The sequence below is a fragment of the Diorhabda sublineata genome, chromosome 1 (genome assembly GCF_026230105.1).
Source record: "Diorhabda sublineata isolate icDioSubl1.1 chromosome 1, icDioSubl1.1, whole genome shotgun sequence".
NCBI classification, from domain to species: Eukaryota; Metazoa; Arthropoda; class Insecta; order Coleoptera; family Chrysomelidae; genus Diorhabda; species Diorhabda sublineata.
Window position 1 is genome coordinate 44,312,020 of NC_079474.1, and position 27,659 is coordinate 44,339,678.

General features: G+C 31.3%; 1 protein-coding gene across 4 annotated transcripts in view; it reads left to right on the forward strand.

The window, feature by feature from the left end:
• LOC130450896 (TOX high mobility group box family member 3-like) overlaps positions 1–27,659 on the forward strand; it is a 192,452-nt gene that overhangs the window by 135,447 nt on the left and 29,346 nt on the right. For all 4 annotated transcript variants that reach the window (XM_056789632.1, XM_056789607.1, XM_056789615.1 and 1 more), the window contains exon 2: positions 19,932–20,009. In XM_056789632.1, the coding sequence (XP_056645610.1) occupies positions 19,932–20,009 (78 nt within the window). The remainder of the gene's footprint in view (positions 1–19,931; positions 20,010–27,659) is intronic.

The window sequence follows — 27,659 nt, forward strand, 5'->3', positions numbered from 1 at the left end:
TTTATCTAAGTTAATAATAAAAGAAACAGTAATAGTAAGCGATACATATATACTGAATTTTATGTTAATAACAACTCTTTTTCCATAACTTCTACCAAATCACTTAACTAATTAACGTAGCTTAGATTTTTCAGTTTTTTCTTAATAAGGAAATTCTTTTTTAACAGATGAAAATAGTAAAAAATTGCAGGGTTAAAGAACAGTTATTTATGCAACAATTGAGTGAAAAAAAGTTTCTTTACTCACACTCATGAATTTTATACAAAATTTTTTCTACGTTCGTAGACTTAAAAAAATTCGGCAAAACTTTTTTCATTCCATCAATTTTCATTTCGAAATAATAATATCAAAAGTACAACTGTGAGCATTATTAATTTGATGTAAAGAAGAAGTTAAATTACTATTGGTACTTGAATTGGTAGCATTTAACGAGTTCAAAGAAATAACATCGTCTATAGTTGTATTAGTACTTGGATTGGATTGTTGATAGGATCGTGAACATTTACAATGTTGCTTGGAGTAGAACTTGTTGTTTCCGTTAAAATTTTCACTATGGAATCCTTTTTGTTTTTTATTGAGAAGTCTAAGTAACCCTCCGCAACTGTGTTGGATTTCCTCCACCCACCGAGATTTTTTAGTTGAAGAGCGTCGAAATGTATGCCCAATGTAGTTTTTTCGATTAGGTAAATATGTTGCGATAAGCGATGCAAAACTTGGGTTTTGCATTGTCCATTTCTATACTGCAGAAAGCAATGATCTGTTCTGACATTTATGGGTCGTTTTTTTATAAAAAATATTCACCAAGTTTAATCTATTGTCAGATATTTCACCAATAACAGTAAATCGACGTTGAACATGAGTTTTTGTATCAGGTACTGTGATAATTAAAACATTTCCGGTATTATTAATAACGTTACACTTCATTTTATATTAAACCTTCCTCCGCAGAGCTCCTGCGAATATTGTATTACGAATATTAAAGTAACCTGAAAGATGTTACAAATAATATCTAAGCTTATATTGAAATTTTTTACTGTCATACCTTATGCATGAGAAAATTATCGTCTGGAGCTTGCAACAGAAAACTTATTAATTTCTTCAAGGGCAAATGTTTTAGATTTTTTTGGTCTATAGCCAACTGATTTATTTTTCAAATATGCAAACAGTTTTGAGTATTTACTGATGTCTACATCGTTATTTACCATTAGGTTGCCTTTCAGTTTTAAATAAGTCTACCAAAATGTCTTCAACATTTTGGTTTTAGTTTCAAAGTAAGCTAGTAACACTTTTTCTGTAAAGCTCTTTATGCCTTTTTTAGTACACCACTCCACATAAGAATTATATTCCTTTAAATACTGTCCCTGGATGTCTCAGAGAGAAGATTCATAGTCGCTACAGTTGCTGATTCAACAACATTCTTCTTGTGTGCAGTTTGAACTTTATTCACTATTACTCTCCATCACTAATAATGATACTACACTCCTTTTAATTAAACACAAAACGGATTTTCTTGAACGAATATTAAGAGATAAAAGTGAGACAGTTTATAGTAGAAAAGAATTGACATGAAAAACAAAGCGTTCACAGTATTTTGACAAAACAATTTTATAACGCAAAAGCGAGAAAAATTGAACCGCTGCGGTACTTTTTTTCACGTTTTTGACCGATTCAGAAATTACATTCTTTATAAATGCAAATGAATGAAAAAAAAAACGTGATTAATATAACGAACGTAGAAAAAGTACATTAGTTGAAGTGTATTTAATCAAAGAGTACAGAAACCTTAGATCATAGAGTATTTTATTTTCTAAGATTTCTAAGACTTATAAAAGAACACCCATTTTGCCATAGACAAATTACAAAGCCTAGTGACATAACCATAGAAAGAGTAATTTTAAAGCGATATAGCTGCAATGATTAATTTTACTTTGAGACGAATTTAATGTATCGAACCGACGTATTGATGGAAAAAAATGTTTGAAAATTCATTATTTATCTACGATTCATTTGCTTGTAAAATTTTTTTTAGAAAGTTTGCTCTATCATTCACTGATTTTAATTTTTCTCATCTGTACAGTCACATCGTCTTAAAAAGACTATAGGTAATCAATACTATAGAACTACTTATAAAAGAGACATATTTTTGACAAATATCGAAGTTGAAAGACGCCGCAATGAAGAACTAATGAGATTATTGTTAATGCACAATATTTAGAGTAGTCAAAAAAAAAATAGCAACGTCACAGTAATGTATAAAGTAAAAAACGATACAATTTGAAATAGACTAAAAGTGCAAAGTTTTGGAAACGTATGTATCACAAACATATTAACATATGGAAAATATTCAAACTAATTAAAGAAAAACTGTTAGAAAGTTTAGACGGCAACAAAAGTAAGGATTAAATAACATTAAATGATGTATATTGATTGATATCGAAAGAAAGAGGAATGACTTGAAAGCAAGCTTAATATCATGAGATTGAACAATGGAGGAAATTTGTATTTGAAAAATGAAAATGGGCATAAAACCTGTAGGTTTTAATATATGAATTATTTTCGATTTATATGATGAAACTTATTCGAATTGAACATTCACGTATGTTCTGCCGCAACAATCCTCTGCGCTAAAGACAACCAGGATTCCTAACTGAAGATAACATTCTTTGTCTGACGTCCAACGGATTTATACGTTTGGCAAATTATATTTTTCATATATCATCATCACCATATGCATCTCTTACATGTTTATGTATTGGTGCCTCCTTCAAGCCCATTGACGTCTCTTGTTGGTTAGTCGTGCACAGGTTTTCCGTTAGGTTCTTTATATCATGGTTCCATCTTAGTACTGGGTCTTTTGATGCCTCGTGGATACCATGTTGTAATTTTTGTCGTCCAACTATTATCAGTCCATATTGCCAAGTTTCCTGCCTATTGCCATTTGAATGATGTGATTCTGTGGATGACGTCCAAGTCGTCTGTTACCTTGGTTTACTGAATCCATTCTCTTACGATCCTACGAGACCGTGTTGCCTTCCAACCTAGAGGCTCTTAGTAATTTCGGTCTTCATGACTGATAATATGCATTGGTCGAAAACTCTTTTCTTTAGATGAAATAGCATTCCGGATTTCATATAATTTTCTTTTAAAATAAAATATAATTAAATAATAAAATTGCCATTACTAATTGATATACGATCTGAAGATCACAACTTGTGTTTTATAACAAGATTAACAGTTTATGAAGATATATTTTATAATTATTAATAGTTTTAATAGTAAAAAAGTTTTCCATATGTTGACAATTTAGATAGAGAGATACTATATACTATTAATTACTAAAACATTGGATGTAACAAATCAACTAGTTATGCTACAAATAACATGCGTTTAAATTGAAACAACCGCTGACAATAAATTTACATGTATACTAAAATAAAAAACTCGTTTCATTAGAAAAATGCAATTCTGTATTAAAATAACAATAAATAATAATGAAGTAGTTGTCGATGTCGCCATTCTTGCATTAAATAATCAATGATACACCAGGTGCAATTGCATCCAAAATATTCCGAGGTATAAAATTGATGAAGACTCGTTGCTTCTTTCTAGTCGTGATCAACTCGTCAAATGTCAAATAAAATAGTTTTATGTCCCATTTAAAATCAAGTTATATGCATGCCGGGAATTTCATTAGTATAAACCTTCAATTTTCGTTCAATTGCTTCTCTATATTATATATAATTAGATTAAATCGAAATTATATAAAAAGTACGCTTTGATAGAAAAACAATTACGAATAATTCAGAGTTTTATTAAAAAAAATCTATACTTGTCACAATTAGTTTGATTTCCAAACAAATTATTTTTACCAGATAATCAAACACGTCTTGATTAGTTTAAGTGTCGTTTAATTATGGAAGGTGAAGTAAAAATAGCTATATATCATCTGGTTAGATTTCCTTCCTACAATATCGAAGCTATTTAGCATTTGAAACCTCATTTTACTCGAGTGATGAAATCTTATGAATAATGTGAAATCTAGTGGGATAACTCTGCATATTATATTCTCTATAACAATTTCCTTCCTTTCAACCCACTCACCATGTCTCTGACAGTATATAGCTCTGTCTTCATGGTCTGTTCAATCCCTTCCTTCCAGATCCTTGAGGGTCTTTCTCATCTTCTCCTATACTACGGTTGTATCATCAATGCTTTCTTCGGTCACTAATTCTGCTCCATCTTCAACACATGTCCGTACCAGAGCAGTTGTCATGTATGTCTGTTCTGTATATCTTGCACGATCTTCTCAAGTAGTTCATTGCCAAGGCCTCTATTGTTTCCTTCTGTCTATCCGTCAGTTAACAGCAGTTAACGTTAAACTGGACTCCACTATGACTTTGTATATTGTCGTTTTTGTGTTTAGGTTCATTTTTTCTCTCTAAAGCAACGAGTTCAGAATTTGCGAAGCTTTTTTTCCTATTTCTTATATCTAACTTCCGAATTCAGGGTATTTGAATTGTCTACATCGTCTAACCATATTTATTCGGGATCTCCTTGTGGGTTTTCTACCTGAAATGTATGTAATCTCCAATATTAACATTTTCTTTATGTATTATATATTATACAGCTTTTGTTTCACGTCTACCACATTTTATTAGCGAAACAAAAGGCCAGTGACCTCATAAAATATAATTTTATTCCACTTTTAAGAAATAAATAATAACTATGTACTTATTAGCCTATCGCAAACAATCGCACGTTAAAAAATCCTTCTGTTATCTGTCTGGTAAACAATATAAATTATCTTTACTTTTAGTAATGTACTATCTCTTTATTTCCGCAACAAAATATTAATGAGGTATATTACAGGTAGTTCTACTATAGAAAATGCTAAACGTCGTTCTAGTTTCAAGATTTTTTTTGTACTTTTGATTAAATATCACTGAACAAGTAAAATCTGTCAATATACATTATTAAAGGTCAGATCTGATCGAATGTATGTTAGACAAACCGTATCATTTCGCTAAAAGGTAAGAAAAAAATATAGGCAAGCTCTTAAAGATCACACCTAATGTCATATATAGTATTCTTTGTTTTCAAATCAAAAACCGTAGAAACTGGAACATGTTTTTCTGGTGTAATAAACATAAATACAAATATGTCTTCCGTCTAATAATTACTTTAATTCAAATGTGTGACATCGTTTTAATGAGAATTTCAAAGTTAGAGGGTTATTTCGAGCGAGTTTTAATGGAACCTTGTGATTATAAATAATGCAAGAGACTATTAATCAATTAAAATGTTCCTCTCGACCACACCTCTATAAATAATTCGATTGGATATGAAAATGAAACAAGTACCAGTGAAGTAGTTGATAACACTAGTTTACAGTACATATTTCGCACAAGAAATTTTAACTGTTGCTGACACGTACGATATGCTATTTACAAAAATATAAACGAAGATTTTTACCAGCTCCAGTTTGTAAATTTTATCTATGTAGATATAAAATTGAAAAAACATGTGTAACTTTACTAAAAAAAATTATTCATTGAGTTCTAATGAACGTATTGGTATCCCAAAAATCTATATGTTCATATCACCTAGATGTTAGTATAGTTATATTCATTGTTATGTTTTTTGTGTCTTATTTGGAAAAAGTGTGGTTGCCACTGGTGGCTAAAAGTAATTTGGCCCTAAGCTCAAACTTTTCACGAAATGTAGTCGGAAAATAAATCCAGTTATTAGAGGAAAGAAGTCGAAATTGAAAACGTTCCGACACCTGGTATTAGAATTGGGTAACTTTTCTAATTTGTTGATTTCATTGGTGGTTGAGATTAGCTAAAGTTGTAATAAAACAACCGGTTTAATTTAGAGTTACGTGACACAGAAATTGATACAACATACTTTTAACAAAAAATTGAAGAATTGTATCATGAAGATGAGATCACGAACATTTTTGAAAAAGTTCACGTTACTGTGACTAAATAAGAAGTAAGCTGAGAGAAGTTGATTAATTTTTTGATTTGCGTCCATTTTATAATACCAACCAAGGTTAAAATTGAAAAAAGGAAGAAAAGAAAAGGAACGTTTTGAAATATAGAAATATTCTTAATAACAAAAGGCTAGTTAAGATATTTTATACTAGCGATATCTTTTTGAAAACAAAACTTATTGAATATAGAATAATGTGAGAATGAATAATAATAATAATAATAATAATAATAATAATAATAATATGAAGTTCTTTTATCGTTAAAAGGTGACACAGACAGATATTTTTATATAATGTGAACCAAATATCTCCACATTTTGATTTAAAAGTAAAAAAACCCGTGTGGATAATAAAACTCATTCAATAAAAAGAGTAGTGATTTTCTAATTGTCTCTTAAATAAAAAATATGTCAACACATAACAAAATCAATTTCGTCAAATGACTATTTCCATTTTATTATTATCGCCTCGCAAATTCTCACTATTGTTAAGAAAAGCAACAAATTCTGATGAAACATTCCACATAAATGATATCATTAAGAATCCAGCCAACGGAGAAGCGTAAGAAAATAAAAACGAGAAAGTAACAAATAGTTGGAGCATATTATAAAAGGGCCATGAAGGCAATAACTTCTCCTCGCAAGAATAACGACGACATGTTAAATTAAAAGACATTACATTGGGTTATTTTCGAGCAGTAAATCTTTTTATATGAGTGTTTTCGTTGCTATAAAGTCAGAACGGGGCTGAAAGGTGGGCTTACAATTCGTTGAAAATGATTCATTTTATGTAACGGGGGGTTGCTTTTATGAACATGACAACAAAATTTTTTTACACTACTAGACTAGACTTTTCTAACTGCTGCCTTTTACTGACAATATCTTAATTATTTTGTATTCGATGCTGAAATATTATCAATATTTTATACATGATAATTGTTACCAATTATAGTCCATTTTTATGTACGAGAGAGAAATAAAACCCAATATCTAATATTATTAAGGAATAATCTAAATATTTCTAAAAATTTTTATAGATGTGTATTTGTTTATGTACTCCCCTATGTGGCTTCTTATTGTTAGTATATCCCACCACTTTAATTGAGTTCGGTAGCTAAGGCGTCAACCTCCGAAACAAATTTTACAACTGTCTGCCCTCTTTTGGAGATTTACTATATTTCCTGCATCAGTATTACTTTACAATTTAACACGTCAAATTTTATTTTGTTGTTCGAGAAGAATTTACATCAGTACACCCTCTATTGTAGATTTACATTGCTTATAACTTTAAATTTTGACAATAAATCAAACTAAAAAGTGAAACCTAAATATAGTTTAAAAAAAACTAAACATCAAAGATTAAAATAATTACGAAATCGAATGCTCGACGCTTTTTTCAAAAAAATGTTTCATTCCTTAATGTTTTAGGCTTATTTTGAAAATATTTTTCAACTTTTTAGTTCGATGTACTTCGAAATCGAGATGTTTAAATTATTTAAACTATATTTTATTTGTTTTTTATAACCAATAGAAAAAGCAATAGCACAAATTTTGTTTTATTTCAATCCAAGAATCTTCCCAATAAAATTAACCGAAAATGGGATTGTAGGTTTTTCCATTTAGTAAGTTCAAGTCGTCTATTCTTAATAATCTACTTTAGCTGCAACTTGCCAGGTGCAGTGTACAGTCTAGTATGATTATGCAAAATTTTGAAGAGCCGCGTAAATCCAATAAATCGGCCCATTAACATCAACAATGAAAAAACATCAATATTTAATTGTTTCAAACTATTCACAATCAAACAGTTATGTGTTATGAGTTTCAAATAGTGTGTAAAGCTACAGGAAAACAAAATTTCAAATAAAAATATAATTTCAGACAGTAGACTAACTTCTTTCCTAAGTTGGAGATGATAAGAATTACCCCGAAATGAGTCGACGTACACTATGGAAACTTTTGAAAGAACTGGGTTTTCGCTGGAAAAAGTCTATTTTATTAGAAAGGAACGATATTGCAGGATAGAGAAGATGTTACCTAAGAACTATAAAAGAAAAGAGAAACCAAAGAAATATGTTTTATTTAGATGAAACATAAATCAACGAGGTATATACACCAAATGAATTTTGGCAAGATGAAACTATTAAATAAAAAAATTAGTTGGGAAATTTTTAGGTAGGATAAGGAAAATTTGTTGGAGTTGACCCTGATATGGGAGTTGCTCCTCTGCAGGGCTAGGGTTGTGGGGGTTGCGTTGCGTTGTCCTAGCTGATAGGAAGAAAAGCGATCAACCATTCGCCGAGAATGCAAAGAAGTAAAAACGGTGAACCGGTTCACCAGGTTACAGGGAAACCGCATCTTATGAATATGGAAGAGTTGTGGAGGAGTAGATTTCAGGGAGGTCTTCGTATGCTGTTGCCAGCAGCCAGAGGGGCGGTTAGGGGTAGTAACTAGGGGAGCGGAGTTGTTTGATTCGATGGTACGAATCACCTAGCGGGCTTGAATTATTTAGACGGCTTGGAATGGAGATTTAAATAATTTATCCACTGCACACAACAGTTCAAAAAGTGGTTTATTGACCTTTAGATCCACTCGTACCGGTGACTACAATGAGAATATACACAATTAGTAACAGAAATTTCGAGAAGACTCAAATGTTCATGAAATTTCTAGAAATTTCCTTAAAGCGTTCATTTGATCAACCTTCAACAATCTTTTAAGTGTAATATTTGGTGAAGTTGAGCATGGGCTCCTTATTCTAGTGCTGATTCCATCCTTTCCGATCCTGTACTATTTTTGCCATCTTTATGTCTTCTGTCCAGCTCCTCCTTGGTCTTTATTTCTTGTTTATAAGTTTGTGTATAAGTTCGTGCTTCATATATCTTCAGAATTAATAATTCTTATCCTATTTTTCTTCATTCTGATTTCTGCATTTCGTATTTTGTCTAATTGTCTACGTTTCTCATCCACTATCAATAAGAGTATATATTTTTCATTTGGTGTTTCCTTTTTGGGTACCATAAAGTAATGAAAGTTAATATTATGAGATTTCCGCCTAACGTAGTCAGTTGTTTTAAAAATAATACAGGATCTGAGTACAAGACGATATATTTCATGACTGAATATTTATTATTCCATTAAATCGAACAATCAACAATTATTCACTAACTCCCGAAACAAAACTCTTTAATCCTCAAAGTTATTATGAATTAGCATTTCGCTAAGTATTCAAGAATTATCCTTATCGTAACATTAATCACTAGAATCTGACATCCTGTCAGACTGACTATTCAGAGGGGGATGAAAATTAATATTAATGCCCGTAAATAGAATGAATAATGTATGTGTCAATATAAATATCTCTCTGTCTCTCTAATTCTGTTTTTCTCGGAGCTTAGTAATATGGGGAAATGGAAATTCGTTGGAGAATTAAAATAAACTTGGTTGTATACAATTACATCTTAGTAATACCCACAGGGTTGACTCGAGAACTTATTTTTTTTTAAATTTAAATCTGGAGAAATCTTCTAGGAACTTTGAATATGAATTTTTTAATTTATACTAAATAATGTAATAGAGCTAGACGTGAAAGGTTGTTAAAGCTGCAACAGGGCATTTTTGGTTGGTTGTGTTATTTTATGCTCCATTAACGTATCGTCTCGGATTACCTTATTTTATATAACGGTAATTAGATAATTATAAATCTACATATTTATCTTCTACTCACCATGGTATTCGTTAAGATTTATTGTTAACTGACCGTCCTCTGATGGAATCAACTTCTTACTTAAGCGATTCCATATGTCCCTTAGACACTTGAACTTCCATTAACTTATCGAATTACTTAACCTTATTTTTATATTGATGTGACTCTTACGACCATAAATATAATTCATTATAACTTATGTATACAATAGGATTATTATTTAAGATAGTATATACACGCATAGTGAGTTCTTTATAGTCTTGACATCCAACGAGAACAGTAGTCAGATCATTGAAACTTTATTTATTTATATTTTATGTTAATAAATAGTTTTTACAAAACTGTGAATTAAGTTATTTAACTTTAGGCTTTTTAAATAAAGAGACTGAAATTATAACTTCTCGAGTATATTGGGAGGTCGACAACTAATTAATATCTTTTCAAACTGGCTATGAAACAGAAGTGACTACTGCGTCTAAACAACACTAGTCAACATTCAAAGTTACTCGAACCAAATCTGTTGTGCATTTTCAAAAGTTAACAGAAAAATATCATTTTTTGTCATTCACGTCTAAAATCATTTCAATATACACCTAAAAGCAAAAAAAAGCTATTGAACCTTTAATTAAGAAGTGCTATTGTGCAACGTGGATAATCGCAACTAAGATAAATATTGGGTGTCATACATATGCTGTATCTCATGTCATAGAAATTTGATCGGTAGGTTTAATTGACAATATTCAGCAATTTATTTTTGCTAGACCAATATCAAAAGCTTTTCCAAGAAATCAAAACACACAAAATTACGTGGAGGTAACAAAAAAATCTCTCATTCGGAAGAAGTTCTTGTGCCTTCTCAATTTCATGGTGTTCAAAAAAGTCCTAGCTGCTCTGAAAAGGGAAAAGTTGAATCAGAATTTACAGCTCTTATAAGTCCTCAAACATCGCCTTTGATTGACCAATTGAGCTTAATGATTTCATAAGAGATTTGGATTTTCCCAAAGAAAAATCTGAAGTATTAGAACGAAAATTTCCTTCTTGGAGCTAAAATAAAGGTGTATTTGTGTATGAAATGGAAGATAATCTTGGTTAGGTTAGGAATCTTCTAAATATTCTGAGCCCATCAAAAAAATACTCAATGCATATTATAAATTGAACTTGAAAATACACTTTTTTACATTTCCACTTAAAATTTGGAAAGCGCTTTCATCAAGATATCGCCACAATTAAACATCGCTACCAGGAAAATTGGGAACCAGCAATGCTTGCAGACTAATATTGTTCTTTAGAAACACTCCGGATTCCGAACATAGAAGACATGTGAAACATGTTTTTAGTGCTTATAATAACAAAAATGGAGTAATAAATACTCAATATTTTTCAAAACAATAAATTTATTTCTCACAAAAATGTGACGTGAGCCAAATATTTTTTTTTCACCTTTCTTATTTATTTTATCTATAAGACTAGGGTGCCTTGTACCTTCTGACGTAGAAAGTAAGTAAATACTGAAACGTGGTCGCCGCGTGTCGCCTTTCAAATGCCATTGGTTGTTTAGTGCGATTTGTGTTTTTGTAAGGATTTCAAAGACTATTCCAATTGAAATGATGGCCGAAATAGGATTTATCGAAGCAAGATCGGACAATCTACCTAAAGTAGATGCATTCATGGTTGCTACATAGTTTGCTAATAATCAATTATTTACTTCGGCTAAAATACGTGGAGTAAAAGCAAATAGGTAAGTACTACTAATTAGACTTTCTCATCGTAACGTCTTTATTTGTTTGCTTGAACTTTATTAAAATGTAGTCATAAAGGTGATAGCTTCGAAGATTTTTTGTCGTTTTAATGCCAACGGACGCGGTGTTTCACTAAATGTCCTTTTCCGGTATTTCTGGCAATCGAATTTGGTTGGAAAAGCAGATTTTGTTAGAATTATTTTGCATATAACTTTCCAAATGTGTTTCAAACTACAGTAAAAAATAACAATAATAATAATAATAATAACATTTTTTAAATAACAATAGATAAAATTAGATAAAATAGATAAATAGATAAATAGATAAAATAGTTTTTATACTAATGTTTGTACATTCTGGTACAATGCATCAACGATACGTTATCTTGTTGAATACTCACTGCCGTGCGAATGTTTTTTTATAAGAATCCCAACAACTCTGTTTAAACTGTTTTTACTTCTAACCTCACTCAAGTCTGTTTACTTACTTTCTACGTAACACAACGTCACACTCAGTCATGTAACAACAATGGCGTTTTCGTGCGTCATTTAGGTATCTAAATTTATTAATTTTTTTAAATAAAAAAATAGTTCGTGATTAAGAACGATATAGTAAACGTAGGTAAGATATAAAAAAAGTATACATTACGAATCATATAATCTTACCCACGAGGAAAAATTTAATAATTTTTTTGTTACCCAGGGTAATTAACGAAAAATAGGAAAAATATTTGACAGAACACGTAATGGAGCATGTTAAAGAATCTAGATTGAAAGACATTATTCAAATGTCTGAAAATGGATAAAAATTAATTATCATAAATAAATTATTCATTTTCAAAAGATTAATAGTTTTACTGAACGCGTAAAGCTCTGCACTATTGTAGAACATTTTATAGTTTATTAAAACAATGATGTAACTTTCTGTATAACATAATATCATTAGTTGTTAGCTTTAAGTTATATAAGTCACATTATTATTTCCATATTAACCAAACAATTAATTAAGTACAAGAAACTTTCACTGTTTTCTATCGAGGAATTTATGTTTTTCAGGAAAAATATTAAATCTTAATTGACAATGCTGTAACTAAACAGGTTGTTCATGTCCAATTAACTAGTATTGTTTTGCCAATTTAGACGCATGCTCGTTATAAAGTTATAGATATAAACCGATTACATATTTTATGCAAATAGAATAACTTTGCGAAAGAAAAAAATGGACTTTCATAGAAAGCTAATTGGATGAAAACTTGAAATTTATGTACGCCATTTATGCCCAGAACGATGAAAATGTTGGAAAGTGATAAAAATCACCTGAAAAATGTTTAGAAAAATCTTTGAATTATAGTTTATGATTTTGAACGTGGGTCGTTAATTAACTCTTGGGCACTTATGGAAATAAAGATTAAATAATCTTACTTTTACTCATTTCTATGTATTGAGAGCACATTTCATGAAATTCATTAAAACATTAATCGTGTAGTGGAACTAAACTCTCTCTTGCACATGGAGCATCTTCTTCTTTTCTGTTAGCAAATTATTCAGTAGGATGTTCAGTTGCTTATCCTTTTTTCCATTATTTTTCAATCAATTGATTTACATTTCACAGTTCTGTTCTCCATAACTGTTTCCAAATTTATCTGATTAAGTTTATACATCAACTTCGCTGGTGTAAAGAAGTGATCAAAATATAATGAAAAACCTATTATTTGTAAAAAATATCAGCAAATTTTAGCACAACACAAGAGGAATTATTTACATGCCTTCTAGAAGAATTTAAAAACCATCCATGTCAAAATTTTCAGCTTTCCTCAGTAGTTTCTAGTTAACTACCCAGCGAACAGAAATTGTTCATCATTCACGTACATCGTACTGAAATAAAAGAAAATGAAGACAGATATTCTTAAGAATACCTAAAGATATAAAACTAAAAACACGAAAGCTAATTACCAATAAAAATTTGAAGACATTATTTCTTTTTATTCGCAGCGTCTATAAACAAGTGCACGAGAATCCAATGAAGCCAGTACGTTCTTTTAGATGAGTAATTCCCAAAGTGGTCCAGATGCACTCCAATGGATCTACGGGAAGCTCTACAACAGAAGTGTACTTAAATTTCCATAGTTAGATCTGATCTTTTAACGAGTTGGTAATATGGTGTAAATGAATCAACTAAAACTAGTAATAAGTGTTTGAAAGTGGTTTACGAGAAAAAAAAATTTGGGAACAGTTTCAGTGCCATCCTGCAAATGACACTGCATAATTAAATCATGTTTAGTCTAGCGTTATTAACGACCCTTAGGTATTAACAGGTTAATGATCAGATCTTACATGAATTAATCAATCCTAAGTGGCTTTAACGATGAGTCCGAGATCAATATTTTGATATTTAATAACATCAAATTAACAATCATTCCAGTTTTGATGAAAGATGATTGTATGATTAGCACAGCCCATTGTTTTTATTATTTTTTTTTGTAGTTGAATTATTAAGTATTTTCTCGCATTGTTGCGAGATCCGAAGAAGAGAAATCGTCGTAGCGTGTGTTATAGCTGCAATGTAATTGCTTTTATTTGCTTACTAATTATAGGCTTGGTGGAATTATGGGATAGTACTACTACCTGTACAAACTTATAAACTTATTTTTGTAAGGTACAAATCGAAATTTAAATCTATCAAGTAAGGTAAACATTTTTTATCAAATTCAACACATGGCAGATATTACAGACGAAATAATTCTCTAGATCTGATATTATGAATTTAAAACAAAAATTAAAAAATTTTATGATAAATTTTATAAAATGAAGGGTGTTGATAATGACAAGTACGCATACAAAGATAAATAATAATAATCCTTTAAATTTATAGTTGCAGTGTTGTAATTTATTATCAATTTCATTACTTTAATAGGAGCATATTTCACGAAAGAAAAATGGCTCTTGTTGTAATAATAAGTTGGAAATAACGTGCATAACTCTTTGACGTGTTGTATATAAAAAGTTTAACGCACGATTCAGATATTTTATAATAGAGAATAATTGTTGCTATTGACGCATTCAAAGAAAACAAAAATAACTTTAAAAACGCGTATCCGACGTAAAGTTGGATTAATAAACATTTTCACTCGATTATATTTGCTCATTTTACAAAGGATTTAGTACCGGTATTTTCATATCGTGATTAACTTCATTTTATCGACCGATTTAACTTGACAACTATGCTTGTTAGATATTTTGACATCGTTTATTCCCGATTAATAAATCGTCGTGATATGAATAAATTAAATATGATTACATTAACCGATGAAAGATAACATCGTACGCTTCATTATGAATTTATTGTTCCCCTTATATAACGTCGTTCCTTTCTTGTGATAATCAGAATAAGTTATGTATTTTCTTTGAAACTGAATATATTTCCAAAATAAATGTCATACCAATATTCCCGTCATTGTGGTGATCTGTTTTTTTTGTAATTCGTTGGACAAGGACATGTCCATACCTCTTATAATAAATTCACCTCGGAATTCGAGATACTCACCTGTAAGTCTGTAAATACTTGTATTTTCACATCCTAAAAGTTGTCTCAAAACTTACATATGGTAGTGTGTACGCAACTATTAAATTTCAAAGTCAAACGTCGGTTTTTTCCTCTTTTTTTGTAAATACCTCATTTCCTATGGGTTTTTTGCTATTTGTATATCGTATCGATATTGTAGAATACAAAATTCTCCACAAATTTTGTTTAAAAAAATTTTTTATATGGTGAACCGTTTTCCAGATAGAAGACGGAGAGCGCGCGGTCACAGCATCACTTCAGGTCAACCGGTGCCTTTGGTCTAAAACGCACCATATATAGTTGATGAACTATCGATAAATCAATGATTATGAATACTTGACAATTTTTATTAACTATTATTTTATATTTTAACATTTTTTTTGATAATATACACTTTTGAAATGTCAAAAAAAGAGGACCTCAGAAACGAAAGAGCTTATCTCCTTCTAGGCTATCTCCGGTGCTTGATGATCAACAAGATCTCTGGATGAAGCTTCTACCTCAATACAGGGGAGAGGTGTCGTGTTTAAAAGGACTCAGGTATTCTTGGAAACACCCATAGGTTGATATCATCTGCGTCAAGAAATAATTGATCTCTTCATGCTCACTGTTCACTCAGGTGTTCATAAGCCATTTTTGACGAATTCCACGGTTTTTGTCATTGTTGTAGGATGTTTTTCCGTTCATTCATGAGTTCTGCTTCAGTGAACTTGGTAAAACTTTTTCTCTCTTCAGCAAATAAGCTATTCGGCAGCATTTCAGCTATAACACACAATGCGTCTAAACACACTGTGTGTATATTTCCTCCGTGATTCCTGTGTTTTTATTGCGTCTGCTCATATCGGAATGTAATAAGTGAGTACTACAGATGATATTAGTTTCCTCTTATTCCTCTGCTTTGGATTTTCTATGTTGGGCATTAACCGTGCTAAGACTGTTCAGATCATCGCCGTTTTGTCGCCATTTGAAATTGAGCCAAGTGTCAATTATTACACCTAGCTAGATACCGAATATAAAGCTTAGATGTTGTTTCATGCGCCCCAACTTGCAGTGTGATCGTTTCCAGCTGCTTTTCACTAGTTTTGTGGGTCGTTATACATGACATTCCACAGTAGAAGACCTTGAACAAAGCCTAGAGGTACCCCTCCAGTGATCCTGTATTTCGGTGTGTTAATGGATGTGATTGTGTTTGTATGTATAATACTTTTTCATAAAAAATCTTGTTCTTTCAGCCTAATCTGTCTTAAGTATCGCAAATTTTAAGATCTCGAAAATTTCTTCGTTCACGACAAGTTAATCATAACCCCCCTCCTCTTCGCTTGTCTTAATACTAATCGAAAGTTATATTGAAATTCTAATGTTCTGAAAAATGTTTCCTAAATTTATAAATACTTGGCCTTGAACTTATAATGAGAGGAAACTTGATAAAATAATAATAATAGACTACTAGAGAATAACTCTGTTTTGTTAAAATAAATTTTTGACTTGAGTACTGAACCCAACGTTCATTTAATTATTTAAACATGTTATTTAAATTCCAATTTCTTTTGTATACTGATGCAAGTTGGTCATAATTAAGAATAATCTTAGTAGTTAAAGGAGGACGATAATAGAAAAATAAAAAGACCTCACCTGTAGGGGGTCATTGTAACATGAATAAAGTTTGTTAGTTTTACGTATTATAATAAAAACCAGTTATTTCGAGATCAGTAAGAGATTTTCAAACCATGAAAATTTCATTAGAACTGAAATAAAAAACAAGTTACACGATTTCTTATGTCTATGAATCGTTTACAGCTTCTACTGTACCCTTCTAACTCTGTTTTTTGAAAGAACTACTTCTTTTTCTTTTCACATTGATACCAACCACATTATCTAATTAAGAGGTGATTACGTATCAACCTTATTTAGGACAAAAATATAACTCAAACCCTTAAAAAACAAAATGACAGAAATTTTGGTTAATGAAGCGCCATTTTCAGTTTATTCTAAAAGAGATAACAAACACAACGACCTCAAGGTCAATTGTCAGAACTGCTTTTGTTGCAGACCATTTACAGCTCACCTTATTATAGAATTGCCTACAAATCAATCATCACTGAAATTAGTAGTGCTTAAATTTTTGGTCAAATTAACAATTTTTAGTTTGTTATCACATCCTCAATTCTACTTCCACGTGAAGTTTTTTGTTTATTCATTAACTGAACATTATTTTTGAGAATATTTTCGGAAACATGGAACTTGCATGTGTATTATGCAAAAATGTGGATCATTTCATTCCAAATTCATGTTGGTTGCTCATTTGAAACGTAGTCGTACGATTGATTCACTAGTCATGCGTGTCGACTTATAACCCATTTTATTACCCATCACCAAAAATACTCTTGACCGTAGTCTATAAAATAAAAAAACTTGCTGATTTTATTGATTTACAAACAGTAACAAGATATAGACTGCTGGCTGCGTTACAAACTACAGAGGATGTCATTCTTTGGGCAAAAAATTATCACACTGCATTTTCAATATCTCCTTTGGATTTAAATTTTTCCACAATCAAGAATTCCGCCATGGATCTGAGTAAATTGGAATTGGATGATTCAAGTACTCAAAGCTAGATGTGCAAATCTTCGATCATTCTTCCAAAGCCCTTTATATTATTGTAAAAACTTAACCAATTTGAAAAAGTTAGAGTTCAGATCATCCGTTTCATGTTAAACTTAAGTTTAAACTACCCCCAGACTACCGGTACCGTTTAAACCAAAGTTTCTGAGTAAACGCCATCTTTAAAACGTGAAAAAACTGTATCTGTAGTTTAAACCGACGTTTAAGATTTAAAGTTTACTTGTAAAATAGGGATTTAGTTATTTTAATAGTATTCAATGAATGAGTTATATTAATGTATCCTCATTTCAGTAAATTTCACAAAAATAACAGTGCCTATCATATTTTTGAATAAAACATTTTGTCACTATGTTGTTATGTCTTCAGAAAATAGAATAAAATTTTTCATCTGTGGATAATTTGGTATCGATCCAAAACATACGCAATTGAAACTACTCTCTTTAACAGTCGAAACATAACTAGCTATACACAGAAAAAAGCTACCGAACAGTTCTTAATTTAATTGCGTAGCCAATTAGTATAGAACATACTGTAGAATTTTAATTGTATTGTGCTGTTTTATTAATTACAACTCCGTAGTTTGTTGCCGGCATTTCGACAAATGAAGCTGTTATAGTGTTAAAGTGTAAAACGCATCAAAAACTCCCATGACTGCACAAAATTTTCCAATTAGACCAACTTACAAATTAACGTTACGTTCAATTTGATATGAAGAATTATTTGTCTAATGACGGAAACTCAATAAGTACTATAAAGGATATTTGATACATTCTCACATAGAATGGAAACTACAAAAAGTGATGTAAAATTATTTTCAAAGCATATTGAAATTGTCTACTGTTTGAAATATATTGTAATAGTTTTTAGAATGTAGAATTTTTTCAAAAATCAATCGAACCATTGTTGAGACAAAACCGATGTGCTACCTTTAATGGCCAATTAGATCTTCAAATTTTTTAGAACGAAAACAATTCGTGTACGAACAAAAAACGTCCTAGACCAAAAATTAAATCTCACCTAGCCACGCCACTCCTTATCGCAGACTGTCTAGTAGGAATATTTCAAAGAAATTGTTTATATACACCTTCCGACAGCTTCGGCCAATAGAAATGCATTTATGTTTACGATTCGATATATTCATTGGTAAACAGCGGGGATGATTAGTCTACGTGGAGTGACGCTTGTTTAGATGTTTACCGTATTTTATACGGGGAGTAAACATTATTTTTCATTTCTAAATTTGGTGCGAGTGCGGTGCGTATTTACGAAATACGTTGATTGTTCCTCACATAACTGTCTTCTGCAATTGATATTGGAAGAACTATACTTTTGGTTTGTAATAAACCGTGTCGATCTGGACAATATCAAAGAGGAATTAAAGTGGGCAACAACTTTTGTCCAATAGTGTATATTTTAAATAATTTGTTGAGTTTTGTATGTCGTACTTAAGAGCTCAATTTCATTTTTTCGTGGTAAAGAAACTTCATATTTTATTGGGCATATAGATATTATGAAACACATGTCACCGTCAGTGGCTCTAGAAGATATACGAGGGTCGCATTGTAAGTTTTTACAACAATAGATAGCATTAATGAGTTGTGGCACTGCGGAATTTGTGGACATTGACGTTTGTTATTGTGAAGCCAAATGCAGTTTAGAAATTGATGGGATTAGCTAAATTTGTGGAAATGGAAATCACACGTTAAGTCTTAACTTAATTATTAAAAAGTCTATGGAATAGGTTCGTGTAACTTTTGTTAGTTATTTACAATTGGTTTACAGAATTTCGGTATTCCGAGAAACATTGTTGCTATGCGCATAGGATTAAAGAAGATGGGCATTTAGATGTGAGAAAGATTTCTGATGGATTCCACATGCCAGCCCCCAAAATCACGTCAAACAATATTTTTCTTTTTCTTGTCATTCCCTGTCAAATAAAAGATTTTCATCACCTCAAGAAGTTGTTAAAGACATTCAAAACCATATTTCTACATCACATCAGATTCATAATGAAAAAAATGTTTTCAAACTTGGTTTGGGCGTATCCAAAAATGTATAAACCTATTATTACGAAATTCAATAAAAGACTTTTTGTAAAAATTAAAAAAAAAAAACAAACCTCGCATTACTCTTTATGCTCAAAGCTGCACTCGACCAATACATTGCGTTCAGCCCTACGATTCAGCGTTTTAATTGGTTGATTACCAAAGAGTTTTTGATTGGTCTTTGTAAAATCAAATTCTATATAAAATTAAAGTTCACAAAAATTGATAAAAATTTATGATATCTGATTTTGGTATTATTTTTTTCAGAGATCAGAAAACGTAGATTTGTCGTTGAGCATACCGCAGTCAAATTTTCAATCAAACGGCTACGATATGGGTGACCAGGTAAGTAATTGTATAATATTATCAAAAACATCTTTTCAAAAATTATAATAGTAAGTTTTTGAATCCATGTTTTTAAATTTTTAATTCAACGATATGATTTTGAAAAACTCTCTTATAATGTTCGGCAACGTATATTTCTACGCACGATTAAGCTTTTATGTTCAAAATTCCTACCAAAGCTCTTGTCAGTCTCATGAAGTTACCATTACCACCACCACGTTTAAGTAAATGAGACGTTACTGAATACGAAAACCACTTTGCATATTTCGAAATGCCACGAAACCTAAAAAGTTACAGTGGACAACACCATTTTCCGTAAATGGACACCAACGGTCTTGAGCGGTTGTAACGCGCATTTGGCCATAAAAGCTCTTCACGAGGAAATGTTTTTTAATGGTAAACAGAATTTAAAATAGTACGTATTTCTCTTAGTAATGAGGCACGAGCTCTTGAGCCCCGTTCATCTGTTACTGTTGAAAATATTGAGATGCACTTAAAAGGTAATTGCGACACAGAAGAAAAAGCAAAAGTGTGCAAAAAGTTACGCAGTATGCAAAGTGTTTACCTACAGTTCTTGACACAGTCAATATTGGCGATCAAAGAAACATATGTGGTCGATGTTTCGTGATGGACAGACATTTCAAAATGAATAGAATTAAGAAATTAAAGTAATAATATTGATAATTTTATTTCCGTTCAATTTATTTCTGAAATAATTTAACTAATGTAGTATGTATTCTTAGAATTTGTGAAAACTGGACTTTCGAGCCCCATATTTATGCAATCCCTCTTTAGACTTTCAAATTCTCTTCCCGTATTTCCTGTCCCACAAAGTGTGGAAAGGAAAGAATCTAGTTCACGAAATTGTGCGCAAATTCGCGACTGTAACGCCGTGCTCCGGCGACCTCTACAACTAAACATAATATAGTTGCGCTGAATACTACTCGTTCTACGTAATTTATTTGGCAGCGGAGAAATATGGCCCATAACTTCGCATGAAAATAAAGAAGAATTATTTGAACATTATAAATCAGCTTCTACTCATTTTTATTGCTACTTCTTATTCCTGAAGGCGTCTTAATTAATACTTGATTTTAGAGAATTTTTTTATTTTTCCGATTAGTCAAGGAAACCGGGCTGAAGTATTTTATGGCTGAGTTTTATAGGGTATTAAGTGAATTTATATGAATCTTAAGAATTAAGAGCGATTTGGTGCATTTGCATGGTACATATTGAATACAATTTGAATGTTTATAGTTTTCACTCATTCCATTTTGATAGAACACAAATAAACTAAAATTTATTGTCATAAAAGTGACTGAACTGACTGTTAGACTTGTCTGTTACGAAGCGTAGAGGACCGAGACCACATAACCTCGTTTTTTAGTGTAGTAGTGTAGTGTTTAGTCGAAGATAAAATCCTCGAGCAATTCGGGGATAAGTGCCTCTCCAAGACTTAAGTGTATAAATGGAGCTCGGCCTAAAAGACCACATACACGGCGCTCCCGAATAACCGACGATACGTCAACGCTGTAGAAAAACTCATTCATTGTACGCTATATGGGTGAAGAATTGGGCAACAGCGTAGGTAGTATTGAGCAAACTGTTCATGAACGATTCGCTTGTGGCAAAACTTTAGCCAGATGGGTGCCAACACGCTGGGAAGTTTGCACGTCTCCTGCAGTGGTATGAAGAGGAATTTATTACACCAAATATTCACCACATACGAAGCACCACTACTAAAAGGTGATCCTGTCTCTAGGAAAGATAGAAAACTGAAAAATATTTGAGATTTGATGAGTCTCTAAGACTCATAAAGGACGCTAGCTGCACGGTTCGTACCAAATAGTATTGAACATAACTTATTTAACTTTGAAAAACAAGATCCTATACTGATTAGAATGGATTTTTGTGAAACGTTACAAGAAACGAAAGCCTCCAGTCCCAATTTTTTGAAATGTATCCGTTTTATCGATGGGGTCTCATTTACGCGACAAAAAAAATTAAATTCACATAATGCTTACTAATTAATAATAATAGCAATAATTAATAACTTTATCAATACTTTATACCAGCATAGGTTACTACTTCATAATTTTCAAATCAAAATATTCCGAAAACGGTACACAGTATCGGATTTTATCGAAAGTATCTTTTTGGTGTAAAATTAAATGATATTTCAGTTAAAAAAACCTTGTAACTAGCGCCCTCTTGAGAGTAAGACATAAAAGCAAATTCATTGGATGTGTCAGCTTCCACAATATATTCGTATAAATCAAATATTTTTCATTCTTCTATCTATCCTTAGAGACGGGATGACCTTTTTTTGAAACACCCTGTATATTTCGAAGAGATAACGCGCATCTATGGAATAGAGAAAGAAACACGAAGGCGTGCCAGTTAAAGCGAAGAATGTGTTGGGTACCGTGTTTTGGGACAAGAGAGGAGTAATTTTGTTTGATTTTAACAGTGAAAAAGAAACTGTGAAGATGCAGTAATAGAAGTAGTCTCCTGAAAACATGGTAAAACCTGTCTACAGATCAAAATGACGCACTATTCTTAATACGATATTGCTGCAAAATAACGCCAGACTAATTTATTAAGGAATCACTGAAACATCCTTCTTATAGTTCCGATTTTACGCCATGCGACTTTTATTTATTTGGTCCATTGGAATAGGCATTTGGCCGATTGCTATACGATAGAATTCTTCGTGCGCGAATAGTTAAGTGACAAGCCGAAAGATTTTTACGAAAAAGGTAGAGACTAGAAAAACTAAAAAATTCAATAGCCACGTCAAATATTTAGTTCTTGAAGATGCAAGTGAAATATACCTTTACTTGCTTGGATAGACTTGCTAAAAACCAAACTGGTCTGATATTACAATTTTTTCAAATTCATTCTGGTATTTTATTTATAAAATGTTTTAATTATTATTGTGAAATATTAAAATGCAATCGATACACATCCATTACTTTATTCATGTTGGAATTTGCAATAAATATATTATTGCAAATAATAAATGATTAAATTATGCACATCTGAATTAATGTTATTCGGAATGTATCTTAATACGAAAATGAATATGCGGACAATGTGATAAATAGCATTAAGTATGACAGAAACGCGAAATGACCAGACCTCACAAGATGTTGTGGGGTTAATTTTCTTAACGTCATTATATTGTATTTATATGTAGATAGGGGAGATAGAGGGACAGAGCGCAGTATCGACTATATACTCATTCATTTTTATAAAAGGACTTGATAGTTTACAGTTAGTATATAAAAGCCATTATTGTTTTTATTAGAATAACAGGTCGTAAAAAGTGATTAGCTCTATATGATAAACTGAATTTTCTATATTAAAAACTCTGTTTTAATTATAATTCAAAAGTAAATTCAACATTGTGAAAACGTTAACATAATATACGGGAAATTAGTTTTTATAAAAACTTTCAACTTGATTAGATTATCTGCTCAATAACAGCGATACGTATGGGTTGACTTAAACCTTAAACTAACCTCACTATTTATCAGGCAATGGGATAATGTGAACAGGATTTACTTCGAAATAATTTTCCAAAAGTTGGGCAATTTATATCTCCATCTCTATCTATAGATATAGATAAAACGTGGATAGTTGTCTTGGAACATTACACATTAGTTTTTGCTAAAACTAAACACAAATAAAACACGTTGTATTCAAACAAATATTTTTTTAAAATGTGCTAAAGCAAGCCCCACCTTGTACAAAAAAGGTAAATTAATTCTCGTGTTGTTAAAAGTGATGCGATAGTAAATTTGGTTATTGCTATCGATAGTTATGCAAAAACGGATTTTGGAATAAAAAATCATGTTCAACTATGTCTCCATCCAACTTTCCTTTTATGTTTCATTCCTCTAATCAAAAATAAAATATGACGAAGTGTGAAAATAGGCACTTGATTATGAGATTATCATCGTTGACTAAAGATAAAAAATGGAGCTGTTGATAAAGTAATTTGTCACCTAACTTGCTTTGTCCTGACTTTTTTCATGTTCCATAAATTTCTATAATACTAACTATTAATTTTCTTGAAAGATGCGCTTTGACTTTTTGCTGACAAACTCACCCAGACCTTCCTTGGTGCCTATTTGCCTTAAAAAATCACTGTTTTAATTACTGTTGGGTCTTTGGTGAGTTGTTATGGATCTCCATTTCGTCCACGTTTACCAAATGGCTCCATATAGTGATAGTGCAAAATTGAAACCACTGAGCCATGTGACATAGCAAACTCTCTAGTATTTTTAAACTCTGAGCAGCCAACGTTTTAACGAAGGTAGAAAGTAGAAACTCCCTTGTTTCTACGGTAAAAACATAACCAGATTCTCATATTATCTATGATATGATTGGTGTTATATTGAAAGAAAAATGTTTTATGAGAACTCGGAATTCACTTTTTTTATCATCTCATCAAATTACGAGATAATCGGCTATCAATAATTATCAAATACAAATTAAATGATACAGCTTGTTCAAAGAGTCTCCCCCTTGTACATTTCCCTTATGAGGCGATTTAAATATTCTCTTATACATATACAAAACTTAATTTGTTTTTTCCTCAATTTTAAATTGACCTGCCCCTCTTTCTCCCATTTTTATTTATTAAAGTATACTTTGTAAAATGTAGAACCAATCTAGAGTCAATTTAAAAGTACATCATCATTTAATATGAGAGTGAGTGCAGGTCTACAACGGCCGATGATTGATATGACAAGAGGTGCATGGTTCAACGGCCAATCTCAAGGTGACTTTCATATTTTAGTACAGTTCCGGCACTAGCACATTATAACAGCATGTTTCCTAAACCTATTAGATCCACAGAAGAAACACTAAATACTTAACATCTTCATTATGAAAGATTTTATTTAATTCTAAGTTTTTGGAATATAAAAAATACAGTTGGAATTGAAACTATCATATATATTAGATTTATAATTTATTTTAATCAATGTTGAGTGCACTTAAACAAAATTATTGCAGAATCCTTGAAATTTCTAGCAAATTACACTAATCATCAGTTAACTCATAACTTAACTGGTAGCTCAGCGAATAGGAATTAGGTCGTCTGTTTAATGTCGCGACATCTAAGCATTGTACTCCATTGGTCGAATATATGGTACTAAATGAATCATAGATCAATGTCAGTTTTCATTTGTGAAAATTTCTACGCCCTAATTTAAGCAATTCGCAACTTGTTGATACTAGTCTTTAATTCTATGAAGAGAATAATTTCTTTGCTCTCTTTTAATCATTCTCTTTTTGTTCATTGACGACGCTTATATGAAGTGCTATAAATATAAAGAAAATATGTGAAATTGAGGTGAAAGACACAGATAATGAGCGAACGGCGAAGCGTTGAACTTCTAACACATCCAGCACTTAAACCGGACCTGATTACTATTTACTTAGATCCGTTGCTAAATACTTACGTGGAAAATTTGAATCCAAAGAAAATGTTGCAAATGTTGTGCAACCATTTTTTGCTTCGAAGCTCAATGAATGATTTTACCAAGGACTCGAATAGCTTAGTGAACGTTGGGTAAAAACTATATTGTACGATGGGCTATACTTCTAATATTAAGGTTTTTTTTTATTGGGAGAGGAAACCAACATTATTTTTGAGATACCTTGTATAGTAGACTGCTAAAAAAAATTAACTATTTTTTTCTTAAATATATCGAAAACATGTGAAAGCTTTTTTTTTAGTTTAGAATTTTATATTCAATTATATCATGGATATCTCAATATTAAGGGCTGCGGCTTTCACAGATTTTCAAAAATATTTCCTTTTCCATTACATTCTTACCTTGAATGTCGAAATCAATAGGTACGAGCTAATGGTGCAGTTTCAAGTAAATTGCCAATTGGCAGTGCCTCAGGGTTAAATTTTGGGTCCAGTTCTTTTTTTGATTTTCATCTTACTGACCTACGGATCAATGGTCAATTCACTTTATCCACGAATGACCCCAGTATAACCTGGAGTGGTTCAGATATACAAGCTCTACATTCGACCATGAACAATGATCTCAAAACTATAAAGTCCTGGTCTGACGCAAACGGTCTTTGTTTAAATACTTTAGTTTTATAAAGGACTTTTGAAACCTCTAAGACTCAAAGATGACTTAATACTATCCTCAAATTCGATCAAATTTCTTGGTTTACATATTGACGGTGCCCTTCAATGGTCTGTACATATAGAAAATCTAACAAAAAAATTAACCTCTGCTTGCTTTGCTATTAAAGCTCGATTCTCGTACTACTCTAACAACGTACTACTCGTCATTCGAATCGTATCTTCGGTATGGTTTGCCTTTCTGGGGGTCTTATAGTGTGCTCTTCCATTCTATCTTCAAATTACAAAAAAGAGTTATTCGGTATATTTGTTGTTTGAGTATTCTATTTTGAAAAACACCAAATTCTATCTCCCTCCGCTCTTTTAATTTTAGAATCTGTTTGTTTGATTCGCAAACTCTTCCATAACTCAACTGAGAGACTGACTCATGCATAGCTACCCTACTAGAAGAAAAAAGTTGAACATTTACTTGACTGTATCTACTTCTGATCTGGGGAAAAGTTTTGTAGCTTTGTCCATAAAATTGTAAAAATTTTCTAGTAACAATTAAGCTTCTCTCTATATTTTTATAACTGCCCGCTTTATTTGCAACTAGATCAATTAAGTTTAACACCCGTTAATTCTAATTAGGTCGTAGGAATATGCTTTTTAGGTTAGATACCATTCTGTTTGGGTGGAGGCTTAACCTATTTTATAACTTATGAATAAGTTTTTTATTTCCGCTTCAACCGTTGGCACATGGAGGTCACGAGTTGGCACAAACCATGGAGCATCTACGATAATTCGTAGGACCTTCGATTAGAATCGCTCCAGATTTTCAATATTGGAGTTGCTGATCCGTACAATAGGTCTCTGTAGATCCATATGGGCTTGGGGATTGCTTTGTAGATGAGTACACAGTTTTTTAAAGATACTTGGGCTGTCCTACCTATCAGCAAATATAAATCCCTTAGTTTCAAATATGTTTTTCCTTCAGGTTAATCGTTTGTCCAGGTGCATGCCAAGATATTAGTTAGGTTAAAATTATTATATAAAAGTATTATATTACTTATTATATTATATTCGGTGTCAAGAAACATTTTTCACGTCAAAAACAAAAAAACTAAATGTTAATTAAGAAATCAAGTTTCATAATTTTTTACTTCATTTTGACGTTTTTCTTACATTCATTTAACAAATTCTGTCAACTTCCTTTCTCTGTCCTGCCGCGCGCAGTTTTCATTGCCAAACCGATATCCTAGAATATTTTCAGGAATTCTTCAGAACATTTTAGAATACTTTCCAAAATATCCAAAAATTGCGGAATTATGTAAGTAAAAGTGAACTTAAATTATTATTTATATTCTTTAAATATGTAAGTGATATTTGAATTATTTAAAAAGTATCAACCAAATAAATGTTATTATACCTGAGATCAAAGAGAAATTCAACTTTGATATTTTCCGTCATTATTACAGTTTTTACTATTTTTATTCGCGTTATAGTGATATCATGTATTTATATTTTATTATAATAAATCTTTGTCATAACTT